Source organism: Alligator sinensis, unplaced genomic scaffold (assembly GCF_000455745.1).
Source record: "Alligator sinensis unplaced genomic scaffold, ASM45574v1 scaffold976_2, whole genome shotgun sequence".
Taxonomy (NCBI): Eukaryota; Metazoa; Chordata; order Crocodylia; family Alligatoridae; genus Alligator; species Alligator sinensis.
Window position 1 is genome coordinate 656,303 of NW_005842666.1, and position 21,515 is coordinate 677,817.

Sequence of the window (21,515 nt, forward strand, 5' to 3'; positions counted from 1 at the left end):
GCTACTGATAGACCTTGCCACCAAAAATTTGTCCAAACCCTTTTGAATCTGGCTAAACTGCAGCTTCTGCAACATCTTATGGCAGTGGGTTCCACACTTTAATTACACACTACGCGAAAAGAACTTCCTATTGTTAATTTTAAACTTACTACCTACTAGTTTCATTTTGTCAAAAGTCAATCTTGGACGGCCCCCTTTATGAATGTGGTGTCCAACAAACAGCACAATGCTTAATCGAAAGCTGCAATCTTTGCAAATGCCCAGACCGTGGCTCATAGATTTGGAAGTTGATATATGACACCATACGAAAGTGAGAGTTTCATTTTGTAACCCCTAGTTATTGTATTGTGAGAGAGAGTAAATAATAAATCTCTATTTACTTTCTCTCTGCCATTTAGTATTTTGTAAATCCCTACGACATCCCCACTCAAGTGTCTTTTTTCTAAACTGAATAGGCTTAGCCTCTTTAGTCTCTCTTCATATGGAAACCCCCGCATACCACTAATCATCCTTGTTGCCTTTCTCTGTACTTTCTCTAGTTCTCCTATATCCTTTCTGAGGTGTGAGGATCAGAACTGGGCATAGTGTTCTGTTCACGGTGTGAATGCACCAAGGATTTATAAAAGGGCATAATGATACTTTCGGTGTTGTTTACAATTCCGTTTTTAATAATCTCTAACATTTTGTCTGCCTTTTTGATGGCTGCTGATTACTGAACTAATGTTTCTTAGTGAACTGTCTGTCCACAATGACTCCAAGATATCTTTTCTATGTGCTAACAGCTAATGTAGAGCCCATGCTGATTCTGGAGAACACTTAAGCATATATTTAAATTCATCCACCTTTATGATAACATTAAGCACATCCTTAATTTAAAACTCCTGATTAAGACCAAATAATTTCAACACCTTATATTACATGGAGGAGACTTGCAGTCTCTTTTTAGTCAAGTATTATTCTATTAGATATACAGAAGTACTTCTGCATACTATGTATTATGCCTTATTATTATTATTATTATTAAGTATATAGGTTGAAATACATATATTTTATATATAAGCATCCTTACTCAAGGCAAGATATATATGGTGAGATATTATAAGCAATTAGCATATGCTTATATAGGGTAAGCAAGTGTGTGGTTCTATCCTGTCTCAAATATAGATCCTTTCCTGATTCAGAGTTTTAAATTGCTAATGTTGTCAGAACCATTTGAGATAATTCAGGGGTGTCAAACTCATCTGACGTTCATCTGGCCCTGCAGGATTGGTCTGCAGGTCTCATGAATCATGTGGGACCAGACCCACAAACCCCTCCCTGCTTCTAGTTTGGGACCCAGCAGGAACAGGCCAGACACCCCGAGCACTTGGCTGCTGCTGCAGGAGCAAGGCAAAGTATCAGGCTTCTTTCCACAGTGCTGCTGGGATTCCATTGCTGCAGCTCTCACCTGGATTCTTGTCTGCTGCCCTAGAGGCAAGCCAGGGTCCAGGGCTCCTTTCATCGTGATGCTGGGGATCCATCACTGTGATTCTCACCAGGGCACTTGCATGCCACAATGGGAACAAGCCGTATTGCCAAGTGTCTTCCTGCAGTACTATTGGTGGTCCAGCACCCCAGCTGTGGACCAGATGGCCCAGTTTCATGGGCTCAATCTGGTCTGTATGTTTGACATCCCTGAGAGAACTGAATGAAAAGTGCTATAAAAACAAATTATTGTTTATTATGATGTTATGAATGTGTCTGTTATTCTTTAAGCAAGATAATTTGATGTCATCAGAAGTATTTTTTTAGACACTGGGTCATAGCCTCTGCTGGTTTAAACTATCTAAACTCCAAAAATGATTGTAAGCCTGTAATTAATTAGCATCCTCTATTTACATATAATGCATCACATATGCATTATCATCCTTCTAGTATAACTTATATTGCTATCCTTGTGGACTGATTTGATCATTGAATCCTAAAACTCTACAATACGTATTGTTTTTGGTAATACAATCTCAGTAAACTTTATATTTGTTTCCATTTTGTAGGAATTTGCTGCACTGACAAAAGAGTTAAATGTGTGTAGGGAGCAGTTGCTTGAAAAAGAAGAGGAGATTTCAGAACTGAAAGCTGAAAGAAACAACACAAGAGTAAGTATAAAATCCGACCGTATCTGTTTATGTAGCACAGTTTTAGTAGTAATTTCATACAGAGTAGAAGGAGTAAGTTTGTGTACATCTAAATGTTCATTTTCATTCAAAACCAAAAGCTACATAATGTCCCTGCCTAGTAATAAGTATATTAAGCTTGTGAAAATGTTGGTGTATCATGTAAATAAAGTTTACTACAAAAGATTTATATATACATGTATATGGAGGAGAGAGGAAGAGTTTCTTTTAATCCCATAAACTGCTGTAATTCCATCCATAATGTGCTAGATGTAGTTAAATTGATATCATGGCCTATTAAGTTAATGGGAGTTTTGTCACTAACTTCACTTGGCCAGGATTTTATCCTTAAATTGCAGCTCTGTAAAACCTGTCTGCCTGTGGCTTACCTAAAGGCAGAATTTGACCACTACCACATATCAGTTTTTATTGTAGTCTCTTTTTATCATCCTCTAAAAAAAATAATAATAATAATCAATGTTTTAAGTCAAAATTACTCTACTACAGGGTTAGGTTAGAGAATCATGTTACAATTTATAAATGGCACTCTACATGTTATGCACATGGCATCCTTATAGCAGATAAACACTTCTGCTGCAATTAATATTGAAAATACATTTTTCTTTAATGCTCAACTCTTCAAGGTATTCTGAAATCCATGTCCTGCTTTGGATTGCCATGCATACCTTGGAGTATAGGGCACCAGAGTTCAAAATCTGGGGTCATACAAGTGAGAGGTTCCTGAGATGCAACATCCTGGGGAAAAAACAAACAGCTTTTCTGAAGGCCTCCAGATTCTACCAGCATTTTGCACAATTAGGAATCAGATTGTGGTTCTGGTTGGGCTCAGAACTGACTCAATTGTTTCACATTCACTCCAGTTTAGATATGGCACCCCCTATCCTTTGGGGCAAGCAAAAATGAAAATGATGTTCAAAAAGGAGTTTGCTGTCAGTAAGGGCTCCAACATAATGTTCATGACCTAAATCAATATGGAGACTGAGTATCCGAAAGGGTTTCTATAACTTATTAGTTTTGTCATAAGCTGGACTGCTCAAGGGGACATGCAGACAAACTACATCCATATTGTACATGTTTGGATCTAGTCTAACAGAAATGTGGGGAATAAAAATAAATAAAATGGTTATTTAATTTAATTTAATTTGTTTTACATCATTTTAAGGAACAGTAACCCCAAGTACATAAGAAGAAAGGTAAATAGCTCAAAGTGTTTTTGAAAAGAAAATGAGCTACACATCCAGGTTCTTGTGGGAAGCAGGAAGAAATGGCATTCAGAAGTGTTGGAGAGGGGAGGGGTTTGATGCTGCTGTATGGAAGTAGAGATGGGAAATAAAGACAATAGTAAAGAGAGTGAGCTTAAAACACTGGTGACCTTCAAGGCATTGCTGGCATCATACATAGTCGTGACATGTCATTTACTGGGTATTTATGGGCATTTCATTTCTGACCAGAGAATCAATGATTTCCAGGTAGAAATGACAAGTGTAGAAGCATTCATTGAATTTCTGCTAGGGGAAATAGGCTCCTTCTAGGAGAAGATCAACCTAAATATCTCCCTTTTGAGTGAATTTCCCTCTCAAGAATGAATGCTTACGTGTACTCTCTTTTCCCAGTCTGGTACAGAAGAGGGGACCAGCAACCTCTGCTTCTTGCCTCTTCCCCAAACTGGATAGGGTTAGGGGTTGCCCTGCAGTGCTGTTCCTCTGTGCCTCTCCCAGGAGCTGTGTGTGCTGGCTCTTAACATGCCAGACCAGAGGAAGTGGCTTCCCCAAGTGACATGTTACAGCCTCTTTTTGCCCCTGCCACCCAGTTGGGTGGTAGGGCTGGGGCTTCAAAAAAATGGAGACTGGGAATTGGACTCAGAAAGGCTGTCCCCAAGACCAAGTCCTGGTCCCTGCTGTCTTCCCCATGCCACCTCCACTATCCAGCTGGGTGCCGCAGGCAGGCACCTCAAAACCTATGGGGCTGGGAAACAGGGCCAGGGAATCTGTTCTCACCCTTGTTTCTGGCCCCCAGGCTTTAAATGCCACCCTGCCTCACCCCACACTGCCAAGCTGAGTGGTGCAAGCAAGAATGAGAGAGCCTAAAAACAGGGAATGCTCAGCATTCTTATTTGAGATCTTTGTTTGGGATGTAAAGCACCATCATCCAGCAACCTAGACTCCAGTATCAGTACATGAGACTCCCAATCCCTCCTGCCTTCCTTCTGTCTAGCCACTTACACATGCTTTTCCAGAGTATCAGGTTCTGGCCTCTCTGAATTTGTTTAATTGCTTTGGAGAAAATGTGGCAGGAAAGCAAAGGAACAGGCTTTGTAAATATAGGAATGTAGGACTAGAAGGGGTATGTTAGGCAGGTAGTCATTATCCTAAGGAATCCCAAAGTTGCCATTTCAAACTCAAAGAATGTCTTAATTGAAGAAACTTTACAGTTAAAGAATTCAAGAATTACAGATCCTTGAAAGCATCAGAAGACCTGAAATGCACCCCTTTGTAAGTCTGATCTTACCCTTTAGGGTAGTGACAGACTGACATCGTCATCATGATGGGCCAGAAATAATGCAAGAGGCAAGGATTTCTTAGGGTGATGTCTTTTATTGGACCACCGATGTTGCTGTGATAAGGCTGGGCACGTTTCCAAATGCAAGACGCTTTGTTTGAGACCTGATGAAGAATGGCTTGCATCAACTATCTCAACTACATAGTTGTCTGATTATCTCAACTACATAGTTGGTCCAATAAAAGGTATCACCCTAAGAAATCCTTGCATCTTACCTTTTGTGTAACTTCAAATTCTGTCCATGTTTCAGGCTGAGTGCACTTTCTCATAGCTGTTCCTGATCATACACACAATCAGAGCAGTATGTCCCACTTAGACTGTACTCCTCTTTCCTCTCTCTTCCCACTTCCTCCCCACTAATGAATTCCCATGGAGTGCTCCAGTCATGTTTATTGTACCTTTGGCACCTCCAAGAAGAAAAATATTTGACCATAGGGCAAGCAAATTAGCAGAATAAAAAACCAAAAAACAAAACAAAAGAACAAAACCTAGGTCTAGTTCATTTGTTGCAATGTTTATTCTCTAAGACCTTTAGATATAAGGCAAAAATGTAGAGGCTCAGCTATCCTGCCTTAAACTGAGCCCATCATAACTTACCCTTCATTCTCATAGTATTTAAGTTCAACACTGCAATAGATTTCTTCCCTGCAACTATGTGTCTGTCCTGTCCAAGCATTTCTGTTTCTCATATCATTGTAAGTTTACAGTAGAAATATTTTCAGTTCAGAACTTAGAGGGCAACTTAGTCTGTCAACATATATGAGGCAAAATAGAACAATGCTGGACCACCTGTACGTATATTGATTGGCCTCCCAGCACTGATAGGAAGACATAAATAAAATAAATAGTTTTTCTCAGTAAAATCATTACATGTGACTGAAAAAGTATAAAAAATAGATAGTTTTATAAAAACTTCTATAGGTGTTTCTTTGGATATAATTTTACTTCTGAATGAACAAAATTACAAATTATGGAAAGGCATTTATAATCTCTTCTAGAGCTGGAGCAGGCAACAGTGTGGTATATTGATTTTGATAATCTAAGGTATCACAGAAGACCAGAACTAAAAGAGATCTTATACATACATTATGTTAAGGTGCGGAGATTACTTTCTTTTGTGACCTGAGACCAGTTAATTGGATCTCAATTTAAATATCTCTACTTTTCCAAAATAATGGTAGTTTGGTACCAGAATGAAGTGTATGTGCATGGAAACTGGGGATAGAGAAAAACTGCCAAAGCTGAGCCTCCACTAATTAATTTAGTATAGGAGCTGTGTAATTTTTTTTCTTATTGTTTCCAAAATTTCTAAATAATGTTTTGTAGTAATGGGTAAGACAGGTTTAAAAGAGAAATTGAAACTGAAAACTGTTTTGTCTGAGTCTACAGTCCATTGGTATAATAGTTCACAGGAGAAAAAGAGCAAACAGAAGTGGGAGGTAATAGCTTTAAGACAGAGAATTCCTTTTCAAGGTCCTGCCAGTTACTGGTGCTGATAGACGATCTGAGAAAATAAAGGTTCTTATTTAAAGATATGGGGATAATAGATCTTTCTAGCTTGACCCCCCCAAAATCATTGTGTTTGATGTGAAATGCCCCATTTGAACTGCAACAAAATGTTTCATTTTGGGCACTTGTAAGAACAGCAAAATAAATAAAAATGAAGGAGTGGATTCCCAGAGGAGGAAGACAAATGTCCATGTCATTGTCTCCCTTTTACTCAATAGCCCAGGAGTTAAGACTGTTGGCTACCGTATGGAGGAGACAGATTCAGTTACTTTATCTACCTTTCTGAATGAGTTGGTTTTTAAAGTGCCAACCTGCCCTGCCTTCTTATCTACTTGATAAATTTTGGGGTTATCTCAGTCTCTTCGGTCGACACTGTTCCACTTGTATTACTGCGTGGTCATTCACTAAGACAGGGACTGGACCTAGGTTTCCCATCTCTTAGGTGAACATCCTCATTCACTTGATATCTCTGTGAATATTTAAGCATTCATATAAGTGAATATACATTTCAAATCCTATGCCCAAACCTACCAGAGTTGTTGCATTTCTTTTTATACTAATTGCACAGACTGTAGATTAGGCTGTCTTCCTGGGATGGCTGCATAGCTGATCTGTTTATTATCTCAGTCTTTCTGGGTGTATGCAGTACCTCAGGTTACCAGCACCAGGGCTGAGAATCACTGCTGTAGGCAAATCACAGATAAGCAATGGGTCTTGCCTTATGTATTACAGATAACTAAACAATTTAGAGCTTAGAAAAGGGCTTTTATTTAAGGGTTGGTGAATTCTGTTTTGTATCACATGAATAACCTAAACTGTTCAGAAGCAGTCTAAATTATATAAGAACACAAGAAGTGCCATACTGGGTCAGACCAATGATCCATCTAGCCCATTATTTTGTTTTTGACAGTGACAGTAGTGAATGCATTAGAGGGAGATCATTAAATGGGGTATATCTGAAGTGATCTATTCCCTGCCCATTAGCCTCTGTCATCCATCATCATTGGTTTATAGATGGCAGAAGAAGCATCTCCAACTATTCTGTTTAATAGCTATTAATAGAGCTATCATCCATTAATTTCTCTAGTTAACTTGTCTCCTGTGGTAATGGGTTCCACAAGTTAACAATGTGCTGCATAAAAAGGTACTTTCTCTTGTTAGTTTTAAACCTGTCTCCTACAGATTTCAGTGGATGTCCCCTAGATCTACGATTCCAGGTCTTGTTGAGTAACAGTTCCCTCTTTGCTTTGTTCGTGCCTCTCATGATTTTATAGACCTCTATCATATCTCCTGTCAGCTGCTTTCTTAAACACACTGAAGAACCCTAATCTTTTTCAGCTTTCCTGATTTGTCAAGTGCTCCATACCCATGATCATTTTGGCTGCACTTCTCTGTACCTTTTTAAATTCTACTACACCTTTTTTTCTGAGATGCAGAGGCTGGAACTGCATGCACTGTTCGAAATGTGGGCTCACCATGGATTTGTATAATAGCATGATGATTTCTCCATTTTGTTTTCAGTTCCCTTCTTAATGATGCCATGTATTATATTGGCTTATTTGGCTGCTGCTGCACATTGAGCTGATGTTTTTTGAGAAATATCTACAGTGACCTCAATGTCTCTTTTCTGAGTCATAAAAGCTAGTTCAGAGCCCAGCATTGCATACAAATAGTTGAAGTTATTTTTCCTCATGTGATTTACCTTGCACGTACTGATACTGAAGTTCATTTGCCATTTTGTACAACTCACATCGCTTTCTGAAGTTCCTCTCAGATCTTTCTGTTGCTCCTCTCTGTCAGTCTGAGATATGACTACCTGGAATAATTTTGTATCATCTGCAGACTTTGAGATTTCACTGTGCATCCCCATTTCCATGTCATTCATGAAAATGTTGAACAAAACTGGACCCATTTCAGATCCCTGTGAGACCCTACTTTTGACCTCCCTCCATCCTGAAAAGTGACTATCCTGAGGCAGAATTTCCCTTTATAAAAACTGTGCTAACTCTCCTATCATATTTTTCCATTTGACTGCTAATTTTAGTCTTTATTCTACTAAGTTGCCGGAGATGGAAGTGAGACTCAATAGGCCATCAACACGAGACACTAAATGAACAGTAGATTAATTCTACTGCACATTAGTACATCATGGCAAAAGCCCTGTTATTGTGCTAATGCACAGTATAATTAGTCTACTGAGCATTGGTGTTGGCTACAAAGGACCAACTCTCAGGATCATAATAAATTCTAATATATTGTATGGGATGTGAAGTTACCAATAAAAACATAAATGCAGACTTTGAGTTATGAGGGGTACTGGTTACCTTAGCACACACACACACACACACACTCACTTATTCAAACCCATGTCATTTAAACCCATGTAGTATAGTATTTAGTAGCTGCTGTAGTGATTGTGAGAGCACTGGTGTCTGTATATCTACCTATCCGAGGCCCTGGAGTCTGCTGTTGATGGTCAGCTTCCTTCAAGGTGATGTATTCTCCAGAAGGGGGTTGCCTGCTTGTCCTTCTGTCTCAATAAGTCAGATGCTAGATGAGAGGGCACCACTGAGGATCACGCTTCACTGCCTTTTATCCATTTCTGGCAGACTTGTGTGATCTCCCAGCATCATCTTGGCTGCCCAATCCAGAGGTTGCTGTCCCACATAGGTCTTGAGTAGTACGTGACAGCTGTTAGTCACAAGGGTCTCTGCCTTCTGGTACCTGAAGTTTCAGGAGTCCACCCTTGACTTATTGACTTAATGGCTATATTGTCATGGGTTACAGGAATAGTCAGTAGAGAGGTGCTTAGTTCCAGGAATCAGTTCCTTGGCTTGATTAGCTTAAAATGGCTTGTAGAGTAGAGTTTCGTAATGGTAAGTTATTTTAGCTATTGTCAATTAACAGCTAGAGGTACTTGGTTTGTCATTCATACTCACATTTATTCAAGGGACTGCCCAACATAGCAGATTTTATCATATTACAATTACAATTTCAATGCAGTTTTTAACAGTGCTCCAGAATGTAACTTCATTCTACAGGGGGTACGTTCCTTAAGGGTTTAAAAGTATAAAATATAAAATACAAAATGCCATGGTAAAGACAAGACAGATGAAATATAAAAATGCACTGTGATAAATATATAAAAATGCAATATGAGATACTGGGGATCAAAGGTTACTGGGGACAGTGAGTTATTAGCACCAGGATATATATTTACAGTCTTTGAAGTGAATATTTTAGTTCTTTTGTTTTCTCTAGTGACACTGAGCTTAATTGATATGTAGATGTAGTTTGTAGGTTTCTTCTACAGAAAGCCACTTCAGCGTTCTGGCTTTCTCTGAGCCTTGCCACACCCATGCAATGAGAGTACTAGGTCTCTGCCAGTACTTAGAAGGAAAAAGAAATGCATAAAATCGGGGGTGGGGGGGAGGTGCAAGCAAGAAGGGGCTTCTGTTATATCAATGTCCAGAAGGGAAATGTACAAAGGGGCTTTCTGCTATATTAGCATCACTAAAAAGGCGTGCGCCAGTGCTACTATGCAGTAGGGTTTGTTACTGCGCATTCAGTTAATGCTGTTATTACAGTACTATTCCTGACAATGTACAGTAACTACAGTGCATTAATGCATGTGTAGAGGTGCCCAGTGGTCTGTAGTTCCCAGAATCACCTCTTTGCCTTTTGAAGATAGGTATTATGTTGTCAACCTTCCAGTCTCTCAGAGAATCCATTTAAAGTGATAGGTTACATACTATTGCCTACAGTTCTGCAATTTCAGGACTCCTTCAAAACTCTCAGGTGCATTCCATCCAGCCCTGGAGACTCATTAGTATTTCATTTATTCATTTGTTCTAAAACTTCTATTGTTACCTCAGTGTGATCCAGCTCTTCAGATCTATTTGCTAGGAATGATCCATCTAGTGTGAGATGTTCCCCGATTTCTTGGGAAATAAAAGACAATGCAAAGAATTAATTTAGCTTCTCTGGTATGGCCTTATCATCATGATATTTAATGAGAAAACCCATGAATACCTTAAATTAAAAGAGATAAGGATTTTTGGGGTGATATCATTTATTGGAAGGATCTTAAACAAGCTTTCAGGCACATGGCACCCTTTCTCAGCAAACATTAGCATTTCAAATTCCAATTATTGCAAGAATAGTTTAAAGCTCAGTATTTGGCAGTGCTTTTGAAAGTTTCATTTATCAATCACATTGAAGTCCCCATTATTTTTATAATGCTGGCAAAACAATTTGTAGCCTCTTTCTTTTTCTTTGGTGTCATACTACTGCTGTTCATTGCTTGTAGTGGTGTTGTCTTGAAGCTATAATAAGAGTCACATGGTAAGCTAAGAGTTAAAAAATGACTGTAAGACAACAAGTGTGTGTAAGAGAGAATAAGAGATTACATAAGCATATAAGGGCATAATGGTATAACAGAATAAGAGAGAAGGTATTCAGAGGAATTTTTAATTTTCTTTTCCATATTCTTACTAAGATAGGAGACATTCTTCTTTCAGAAGCTTGACTAGGTTCAGGTACCAGCCAAAGTTATCTTTATAGTATATGCAATCTACTCGTATTAGTGTTCAGCATTTTAATTCTTCAGTTCACTCTGTGATTATATTGCTTTTGCCTTTGTAACAGAAAAATCTTAAAAGATGTTTAAATTAACTATCTTACTCTTTCTTTTACTCTATCCATTTTCTGAGAGATCCATTTAGACCAATCTGAGTTTAATAGGTGCAGAAATTGTCTTCCAAATGATTCTGGACACTTTTATTTTCTATTTATATAGTCTTTCAGCTCTTAAAATAGCTTTCCTGTAATTCTGAATGATTCTTAAACTTTTCTTGTCCTTTTTTTACCATACATAAGAAAAGATTCTCCTTGCATTTTACAGTTTGGAATGAAGTTGCTCCTGCATTACCAGATAATTAATTCATTTCCAAATGAATATAACAATTTCTATTCAAATTATTCTATGGCTTTAAGAACAATCAGTTATAGCACAAAGTTATTTTGTTATAGCCACATCTGGCTTACTCATCACATAATAATAACAAGAAAACTATGCCTGAAATTACTATATTAACTCATGTACCACATGCAACTTTCCCCCAAAACTTAGCTGTCCTAAATTGGGGACCATGTCTTAACTGAGAAAGATGGTTTTCTGCGCAGACTATAAACATGGAGATTCTGTAACATGATTGTTGGTTCTTTTCTTTCTCTTCCTTCCAGCAGACGGATAATAGTAGAGGTAGAGTTCTGTAGGGGCAAATCCAGGGAGGTGCAATGGTGCTGTCCAGGCCCTGATTCCTGCTTCATCTAAAGTTCTAAACCAACTGTCCAGAAGCAGCAGTGGCACTTCTATTCAGGCAGTGCTGAGGGAGTCCACTAATGTCATGGCTCAGTATAATCTACCTGAGTCCTGCTAATTACTCTTAATATTACAGGTGTTGATACTCTCGCTCCTTTTTAATGGACAGAATTGCTAATCAAGCTATCCTTCCTTCAGTAGTTTTTCTGTGTGTTAGCTGCTCCTCAGCCCTCTCCTCCTATTTCACAGCCCAGGAGACTGTTTTTAGCTCTTTTCTAAATCCAACATCCTTCCATAGAGTCCTATCTTCATCACAGATACAGTTTCAGCTTTTGGCAGCCAAGAGCTTTTGCTAATTTAGCTGTGAAAGGGTTGAAACTGTAGCTTGTGCCTGATCAGGAAAGGGAGGGCGAGTGAGCTGAAGAGTAGACTCTGCACTGCTCTATGTGGCCAGAACTCTGGATTTTTTTTTTCATTCTGCCATTCCACAAACAAGGTGCAGGTTTTTTGGGAACATGTGGTATCTGAAAAAATATGATATATGAAGGACATTCATTTAAATATGAGATGCTTGCAAATAAAGATTGCACAGAAAGCATTGAGGCATGATAGAGGTTTTCTCCTTTAAAATAATGTTATTTTGAAACTATATATTCTCCTCTTAAATTTTATAGAAAAAAGTATTTAGATTTAATAAAGGAAATACTTCATCATGTGGATTAAAACACGATTTTTTCTTTTTGAAAAAAGAGTGGGTTAAAAAAACCCACTTTTTTACAAAGTTTTCAGGTCTTATAATGTATCCTAAGCATCACTTCTCTTTGGAATGTCCTAAATAAGGAAGGTAGTGTTGGAACAATGTTGTAGCTGAGATGGTCCAGGAATATGCAAGAGGGAAGAATTTTTTGGATGATCTTTTTTATTGGATCAACTGCATAGTAGAGATCTTAGACACGCTTTTGGGAACAGATACCCTTCTTCAGGTCTGGGAGAAAACCAGACACATGTTTAAGTAAACATTTTTAAAACATCATGTGTAAAGACCTGTTGGTCCAATAAAAGATGTTACCCTCCAAAATCCTTACCTTTCTAGATAAAGAATACCTTTTAATTCTTTTATACAATCACATCTCTTTCTATAATGTAAAAAAACATTTTCTTAAGCTAAACATAACATCCGTTACAAAATGGCAAGTTTCTTTGGGCAGATGTGATAGCTTTTATTAGAACAACTGAGTAGTTGGAGAAAACATTCTTTGTAAGCTTTCGGGCACATTCACCCTTCTTCAGGTATAGAGAATCTCTGTTGTTCTGAGACTCATTCCTTGGAGTCTCAGAACAGCAGAGGTTCCCTATGCCTGAAGAAGGGTGATTGCACCCAAAAGCTTGCAAAGAACTTTTTCCCAACTACTCAGCTGATCTATGCACCTGCCGGGCCTCGAACATCTTGTCCCAGGCTTCCTTAATTCGAGTGCTCGCTGGTACTTGCTTGGCCATTGCAGGTGGCCTTACGGGAGATCTTCACACACGCTGCAAGCTGCCCCTTCTCCCCTGCCACGACTTTGAATCTTTCACAGTGTGTGGGGCTTCATGCGGCGTGGTTGCCCTCATTGGCCGCCTGCTTCTTTGGTGTCTTCTGCGAGGCTCCTCCTCCCTGTACCTCACCCTTTACCCAGCCCGGCGGGTCCTGGTCACTTCCGTGGCCAACCTCACGCTCCCCTGAATACCCAAACAATGAGCCCACCGCTCACGGCCTCAGTCTTCCTGCCTCTGCTCCACCTCAACCCCTTCTGATACGGGGGAACATAAAACACCCTTCTCAACTCAAAAGACAAACTTAATGAGTCCCAAGAAAAAATCACCTCGTCCCTACTGGGCTTCCTTGTGGAGCACAGGTAGCCCCTCTACACCTCTGCTTGTTGACGAAGCCTCCTCCACGTGGCCCAGCTCTGTGGCCCCGCTCCACCTACCCAGGTTTAGAGCTACTCTCCATCCTGTTTCCCGCTGTCGTGACCCTCTCTCTGGATCTCCTTGGAGCAGCTGCCCTCTCTCTGGGTCTTTGCCTTGGAGTTGCCCTCCCTCAGGGTCTTTGCAGCACAGCCGCCCTCCCTCTGGGTCTTTGCCTTGGAGTTGCCCTCTCTCTGGGTTTTTGCCTTGCAGCTGCCCTCTCTCTGGGTCTTCCCAGAGCAGCAGCCCTCTCTCTGGGTCCTCCCAGAGCAGCGGCCCTCTCTCTGGGTCCTCTCTTCTTGGCTCCCCTCTTTCTGGGTCTTCCCAGCGTGGCTGCCCTCCCTCTGGGTCTTCCCAGGTCCGTTCACCTCCCCGCACCCTGGGTGCTCCTACCGGCTCATCTCCTGACTTGCCTGTAGCTGTTACTCTGGCTCCAGGCGCTGACTTGCTGCTTGGTTCATCCGCCCCTCTGCCGTCAGTGCGCGCAGTCTCCTCCGGCGTCCCGCACCTCCGGCTGACCCCACCAGGTCCTCTCCCAGTGTCCACGCGCCCCTGCTCCCTCTCACCGCCGGCCCTTTTATTTCCGCCGGCCGGTGATTGGTGGTGACGTCATCCACTGGCCACAGCTGACTAAAGGTGCGGTCAGTGCCTCGCGTGGGCTTTCCCCGCTGTCCTCGCTCCTCCTCCCGTCCTGCTGTGAGTAATTTTCCTGTTTCACCCCTGGCTCCTGGCCCTGGGGTTCCCCTCATGGGCTTGGGAGTCTCCCCGGTTTGCCTCTCCCTGCGATAGCCTAATAAAAGATATCACATCTGCCCAAAGAAACTTGCCTGCCTATGTCCTTAGATCAACATGGCTACCACCAAAAACCCTGTAACAAAATGGAACTTGTATGTGGGGGAAGTACTGTGTTCTTTGGAAGATGCTGTTGTTAGTTATTTACCTTTTGATTAAATGGTTCCTAGACTGTTCCTAGACACCCTAACACTTGTAGCACACATTTACAATTTCTAATTAAAATCTTCTCTCAGATATTCTCTACACAGCGTGTATCACAATAACACAATACTAACACTGTTATACATCTTCCAAAACATAGTATAACAAAAATAATAGTAGGTGTTAAAGAAAAAATAGAAGTAAAAGAAACGGCATTCTAGAGGCTAAATAAACACATATGTAAGTGAGTACTAACAATATGGCTAAGGACACCTTGGGAATCCAGCAGAGGTTTCCTCAGGCTTTCCTTAATCAGTATAAACTATTCATTTAATTTAATTACAAAGGCAACCAAAGCCAAAGTGAGAGAGATCATGTTCCTCAAATGTCATGCTTAGGAAATAATTGTAAGTACCTCCTAAAATTTAGTACAGGCAAAGGCATGCTCTTGATAATCTAAAATTATAATAAATTCATTCATTAATATGTATTTTTCCATCTCTGTTGAAAACTATTCAACCACAACAGGTAGTATTGGTTGGTGACTCCCCTTTGTGGGGGTCAGCATCCATCTGTTGGTCTGACCTGTTGGTTTAGGAGGTCTGTTGGTTGCCAGGAGCCTACATCTGAGATGTTATGGAAAGTTTCCCAAGGCACATCCATCTCTCTAACTACTCTGTCCTGCTGGTCACCCATAGGGGCACTACTGATACTGTTAGTGGTAACCCTTAGCAGAGGAAAAGTGACATGGGTCTATATGTGCAAGTGTCAAGGGGGCAGGGGCTCTGGTAGTGTCCTCATCCTTCCTTCCTTAAAAGGGTAAAGACTCAGGCAGGAGCCATGTCAAAATTAAAACATGGCTGCATAGATCGTTTTATCTGGTCAAGACAAGCATTACTTATGCGGACAGACTAAAAGAATTAGGATTATTTAGTTTGAAGACAGGAAAGGTTTAGTAAGTCTTCAAATACCTGAAGAGTCATTATATGGAGAATGAAGATAGACTATTCTTTGTGGCCACAGGACTAGAAACAGTGATTTAAATTGCAGCATGGGAAATTTAGGCTGGATATTAAGAAGAACTTTTGCACTATGAATCTGGTTAAGCATTGGAACAGACTACCTAGGGACATTGCGGAATCTCCATCTTTTGATATTTTTAAGAGAGAGTTAGACAAACACTTGACTGGAGTGGTTTAGTCAGGGGTGATCTTGCCCTGAGCAGGTGATTAACTCAGTATATCTGGCTGACATGGAGGAGCAAAGAATCACTCTAGCAACAGTAGATGAAGAATTACTTCTTGCAGATCTTATGACACGATACAAACCCTAAGAGTAAAGATGAATTACCCTTCAGATTCTTTATATTACATTGGCAAAAAGTATGTTTTTTAGTGGAAAAATCTTAGTTACATACTTGGATGCATTCAGCATGCATGTTGCTGTGGCCACAGCTCCATCTTCCCTTTTTTTTTTTTTTGGCCCCACACCCATCCCCATGGTCCATTCTACTGTCAAAACAGAAAGAAAGAGTCTGAAGAAGCAAGGTATCTGCAGCAGTATATGCTGTTAATTAAAATCGGGTTTTACTTGTAATTTATAAAAAATATTTCAACTGTTGCAGAGTGGGTTTTGCACCTTTTGCAGCAATATTAGGGTGCTATTCAAAGATGAAGTTTTCTATAAGACACAATAGACATGTTACAAATAGCACATACTAACTCTAAGGAATGTTGGATTGGGTTAAAGATATGGATTTTGTAAGCAGTCAAACATTAAGGGTTAATACCCTTCCTAATGTTCACTGCTCAGACCTACTGCTAAAGGACTGGTGAGCAAGGGCATGGCTAGGAACTGCAAGTTTACTTTGTGCCTGCCCTCCTGTCTGGCTCTCTAGCTGCAGTAAAGCTTGGGGTGGGAGGGAGAAAAGGGCCCCTTAATGCTGGTTGAAACACCCCGCTCTTATTGATTGCCCCCTTTGCTTCCTGAATTGCATCCTCCACCTGGTTCCATCTTGGCATCACACACCACTCACTGCTCCTCCGAGGAGTTCAGCCCAGGTGCTGCAGCATGGGCCCTGCCTGAAGAGATCTTCAGCATGGGATGGACTAGCACTGTGTCAGTGCCTGCACTGCTTCTGCCTGCAATAGGGGAATTAAAACTTGTCCCTACCCCTCAGGCTACTGGCATCTAGCCACTGCAGCCCCGGGTGCACGAGCAGAGATGATCAGTGCCCATGCTGGCCCCATTGCAATGCGGGAATTAAGCCCTCCCTTCCCCTCAGGCTACCACTGTTGGGCCATGCCATTGGAGAAGTGGGAGGGTAGGGGTTGGGGGGGCTTGGGACACCTGGCAAGGGGTGCTAGTCCCCTGCCAGGCAGACCTGGCTGCAGTCCAGAGCAGGATTTTGCAACCCCACCCCTTCTCAGCCTAGGCTAGGGAAGAGGGGGGTAGGACCAACCCTGCATGGCTGAAACAGACAGCCCAGCCCAGAGCTGCAGAGCATGTTGGGATGCTGAGAAGCTCTGATTTAACTTAAAGTAGGAAGGAGTCTGGGACAGAAGCTCCATTAACTGGTTTGACCTTAATTAGTTAAGTCAACCAGGTTTATCTCAAACCAGTTTTGGCCATTTTGAAACTGGTTTATGTGCACTGAACTTCTGTACTGTTACAGGTTTAAACCAGTTTCTGATCACTTAAACTGGTTTATGTGTAACTTCTATTCCTAGCCCCTATGTATTGCATTGCATGAATGAATTAGCCGTATATCATTTAACACAAGAGGATTTGGGTGCAGCCTTTCCCAAGTCTTTACAATACTAGTTCACTATAAAGTGTAGGCTTCAGATGTGTTATGTATTTTTAGGGTTAAGAGACACTTGTGGAGATACCACATGGTAAATTAACTTGGTTCCCTACGCTGTGAAAAATCAAAATGCTTATGTTCACATCATTGCACATTTTTGCTTTGATAATTCAGTATATTTAATTGAACATTTAGACACAGACTTTCAAATTTACCTGAAAACAGCTCACTTTTTGGTACCTGATTAGAAGACACAGTTTTTAAGAGTTCTGCTTCCATCTGGAGTCCTACCTGAACAAACCAGCCTTGCTGGTGGAAGCAGGCTGCTTTTGAATATATATTCCTTGTTACTGAATCACAAACTTATTATTTTTACTTTTATGAAAATGTGCCTGTTTTGCTTGCACATTTCTTAAAATTGCCAGTAAAAAATATATTCTGTGTGTTTGCATATAGAGGGGGAGACAGGGGATACAGCTGCTCCTTCATATTCTCAGAGGACATTGGACACTGTCTTTTTTCCAATTCATTTTCTCCAGCTCTTGTTAAGTACAGCCAACATGCTAGTTTTCTGAAACTTCAAAAAAGTGAAAAATACTAATATTTAATACCATTTGGAATTGTTCAGTATATTTGATATATAACTGACACAATGGGTTTAATTGCAAATTTAAATATCCACTGAATTAACCATAAAAGCATGCTTTAGTCTCGAAGCTAAGCCATGTATCATGCATGTTATAATCTATTGTTTACATGAGGTTCTCTCTACAAAAGTTCTTAAGGAGAGGCTCATTACCATAGTGTTTTACCCCATTTCATTGTTTATCTGGATAGGATATGGCATACTAGGACAGATTTGTTAATAAGAAATTATCAGACAAGGAGACGGTTGTAATTTGTGCATGGAGATGGAACCTCAGATCTGTCTTTCATTAGAGAGTCATGTCAGATTATCAAATAAAACCAGATTAATTTGCATAAGGGAAAGATGTAAACCATCCAAAGAGGATAAGAAGCAGCCAACACATACCAGCATAGGTGCTTTCTTCACTTGTTCAGGCAGCTCTCTATAAGGTTTTACTAAAACAACTGACACTGATGCAGACAATTGTTTTTGGTCATTGAGAATACAGACCTAAAAGTAAAAGATTTTGGAATTGTTCTGAAGTTTAGCCATTTGCCCATGCTTCGGAGCATTGTAGAGTTATTCTTCCCCCAAAAAAACTTGATGGGAGTTATTTTGTTTCAGTCTCCACTGAGCTCTTCAAATGGAGTGCATTTCCTTAGGATGGTGCAATGTGATCTCTGATATCTGGCCAATTCCATGTTCATCTTATGGAGACACCCTCCTCAACATCACTTAGTGTGGGTTTCACCTGTTGAGGTAAATAGAGGGGCTTAATCCTTTCAATATCCTAAAGGCAAATATTGCAGTATATCTACCTTAATTAAGCATTTCTAGAAGCATTGCCTCCCCTCCAAAATCGCGTGCAATATCTCTCTCAGATACTTATATGACCACTCATTTATACAAAATGATGCCCTCACAACCTTCACAATGTATTTATCCTCACATCCTGTGAGGTAGGGAAGAGCTATTGCATTCTGTAAAAAGAGGGGAACTAAGACATAGAGAAGCTAATTAACATATCGAAGTCAAATGGATTCAGGTCAGCCAACATAACTCTGCCATAAGCATCATCCCAAAAGATTGTGAGAGAGAAAACAGGAACTCCCTTCAGTTTTTTAGAAAAATATATATAACACAATTCTGTGGATCTGGTCTCTTAAGTATTCATATGGCCGTTAGGAAAATTCCAGTGTTCAGAGTTAATTTCCGAAAAATGAATTGTCAGCTTGTTGAGCCCCAGCTCAAGTCTGGGATCGTGCCCAGTATGCAAAAGCCAATAAAGATACCAGGGGTGAAAGTATAAAGATTTATTGCTAGCAATACAAGGTGCAAGCGGAATAATTTCACGTAACAAGCGCACAGATTTTTAATTCTAAGCATCTTTTATACAGAAGTATTGGACCTTCATAAGCATTCTTGTTTGCTAATTGGTTATAAGGGAGTGACGCAAGGAGTTCTTTACTGAGCATGTCTCTATACCTGTGTTTTAGCTATGTATCTCATTTCCATACATGTATGTTTCATTAGCATACTTTCTCCCCACCTAGGGGTGTGATTCTCAATATTCAAATCAGCTCTTTGCCCTAGTCCTCTGATTCTGCTTTTGTTTTCAAGCCTCCTTTATCTAAGACTGTCTCCTCCTTATCATTGCAGATGGGCATTAGTTACATAACAGAGACTTTTGCTTGGGCTTTGTATAGTGGTTTCTAGGTCGAACCTGACATTCCCCCCTCTGGAGCATTTTTAATTATTTTTATTATAATTGCTCCACTCAATTTGTTTCAACACAAATCTAGTATTCTCAGCTTTCTTCATTTGTAAAATCATTTGATTGGTCTTGTCACAAAGGATTCTTCTATTGGTTCAATTTGAAGCAATTATTAGTACAATTAACTATTAGGAAACATTCAGAAGCATTAGCTGTTGCCTGAACCCGTATGGAAAACATGTCTCTACTCTTCTCTTTTACAATATTCCCCCACTTATATATATCCTGATATGTACTTTCCTTCTCTACATTCTTCAGCATAGTATAATTTTGTAAAAATTTTAAAGGGGTTGGTAATGCGATTAAGCATGAGGTAAAAACCAGGTGAGCATTGATCCCTCCCGCTAAGCAGAAGTCCGTTCTATTTAAAATTTCCCGGGCCAGATAAATCCAGACATTTTCCTGAGGGTCAAATTTTTGTTGTAAAAGGGTTTCCCCTCCTATAAGTAGGAGTGGACAGATCAGGGTGCCCCACAATAAAACCTTGAACAATTTCATAATAAGGCTTATAAAACTTAATCAAAGATTGTCAAATTATTCAAAGTTCCTTTCTTTTGAATAGGAATTTCAAGTCTCTTATTGGCTCCACCTTCCACTGTTCTCTGTCTCCGGTCCCGGAGTCTGCAGGGATTCCTTCTTGTTCTGGTCCAGCCACCGGCTTTAGGCGACTGGAATGTATCCAAGTCTTGATTCCTTCGAGCTTTGCGGCCGTCGGGGTCGTTAGAAGTACCCTATATGGGCCTTTCCATCTGGCTCGAAGTGGTTCCTCGTTCCAATCTTTCACAAGGACGTAACTCCCAGGTAATAATCGATTTCCCAGGGCAGGATACTGGTCCTGTGTCTGCAGCACGTCCCGTACCTGCTGATGGATGGAAGACAAAACAGAAACCAAGGACCATACATATTCTCTAATCATTCCCTCTCCTAAAACATGTAACTGTTGTTCAGTACCCATGGGCAGACTCAGAGGGTAAGGCTTACCATACATTATTTCAAACGGGCTTAATCCCAATTTAGAATGTGGTGCGACCCTTACTCGTAACAGGGCCAAGGGTAGGGCCTCTGGCCATTTGAGTCGAGCTTCTTGGCAAATCTTTGCAAGGTGTCTTTTTAAGGTCTGATTCATACGTTCCACCTTTCCACTGGACTGAGGTCTCCAAGGGGTGTGTAAATGCCAGCTGATTCCCAGGAACTCAGAAACCTTCTGAGTAATTTGTGCAATGAAATGTGGGCCATTGTCTGACCCTATTCCTTTTGGAAGTCCGAGGCGAGGTATGATTTCTCGTAGGAGTGTCTTGACTACCTCCCGGGCCTGGGCAGTCCGACATGGGAAGCACTCAACCCAATTAGAGAAAGTGTCCACAAAGACAAGGAGATATTTTATCTCTTGTTGCCGGGGCAACTCAGTAAAATCCACCTGCTATTCTTCTCCTGGCCCATTGCCTATTCTCTGATGTCCTGAAGTTTCTCTTCTCCCTCCTTTTGGGTTATTTCTCTGGCAGACCTCACATGTCTCTGATACCTCCTTGGCAGCCTCTCTTAATCCCACTCTAGTTACATAGTAACTGATCCATCTTACCAGGGCCCTGGGTCCGTAGTGGGTACCATGATGAGTGCTCTTTACTACCACATGAACCCAGGCAGCTGGGATGATAATGCGGCCATCCCTTGCTACCAGCCACCCGTGCTCCCCCTTCTTTGCTTGAAACTCTTTTATCAATTGTTTGTCTCTCAGATTTGGCCTTGAAGAATAAACAGCTTCCAATGTTTGCAGGCAGTCATGTACAAGATCTGGTGTGTCAGCCATAGATGGCAGCAGTGTTGCTGGATTTACAGTGCGAAAAATGGCCAATTTTTTT

At 40.6% G+C, this 21,515-nt stretch overlaps 1 protein-coding gene across 1 annotated transcript in view; it reads left to right on the forward strand.

Moving 5' to 3' along the window:
* Positions 1-21,515, forward strand: part of PPFIA2 (PTPRF interacting protein alpha 2) — a gene marked incomplete at its 3' end in the record, with an annotated part of 557,753 nt that overhangs the window by 323,157 nt on the left and 213,081 nt on the right. Inside the window, exon 3 of the mRNA XM_025215735.1 lies at positions 2,034-2,135. Within this exon, the coding sequence (XP_025071520.1) occupies positions 2,034-2,135 (102 nt within the window). The remainder of the gene's footprint in view (positions 1-2,033; positions 2,136-21,515) is intronic.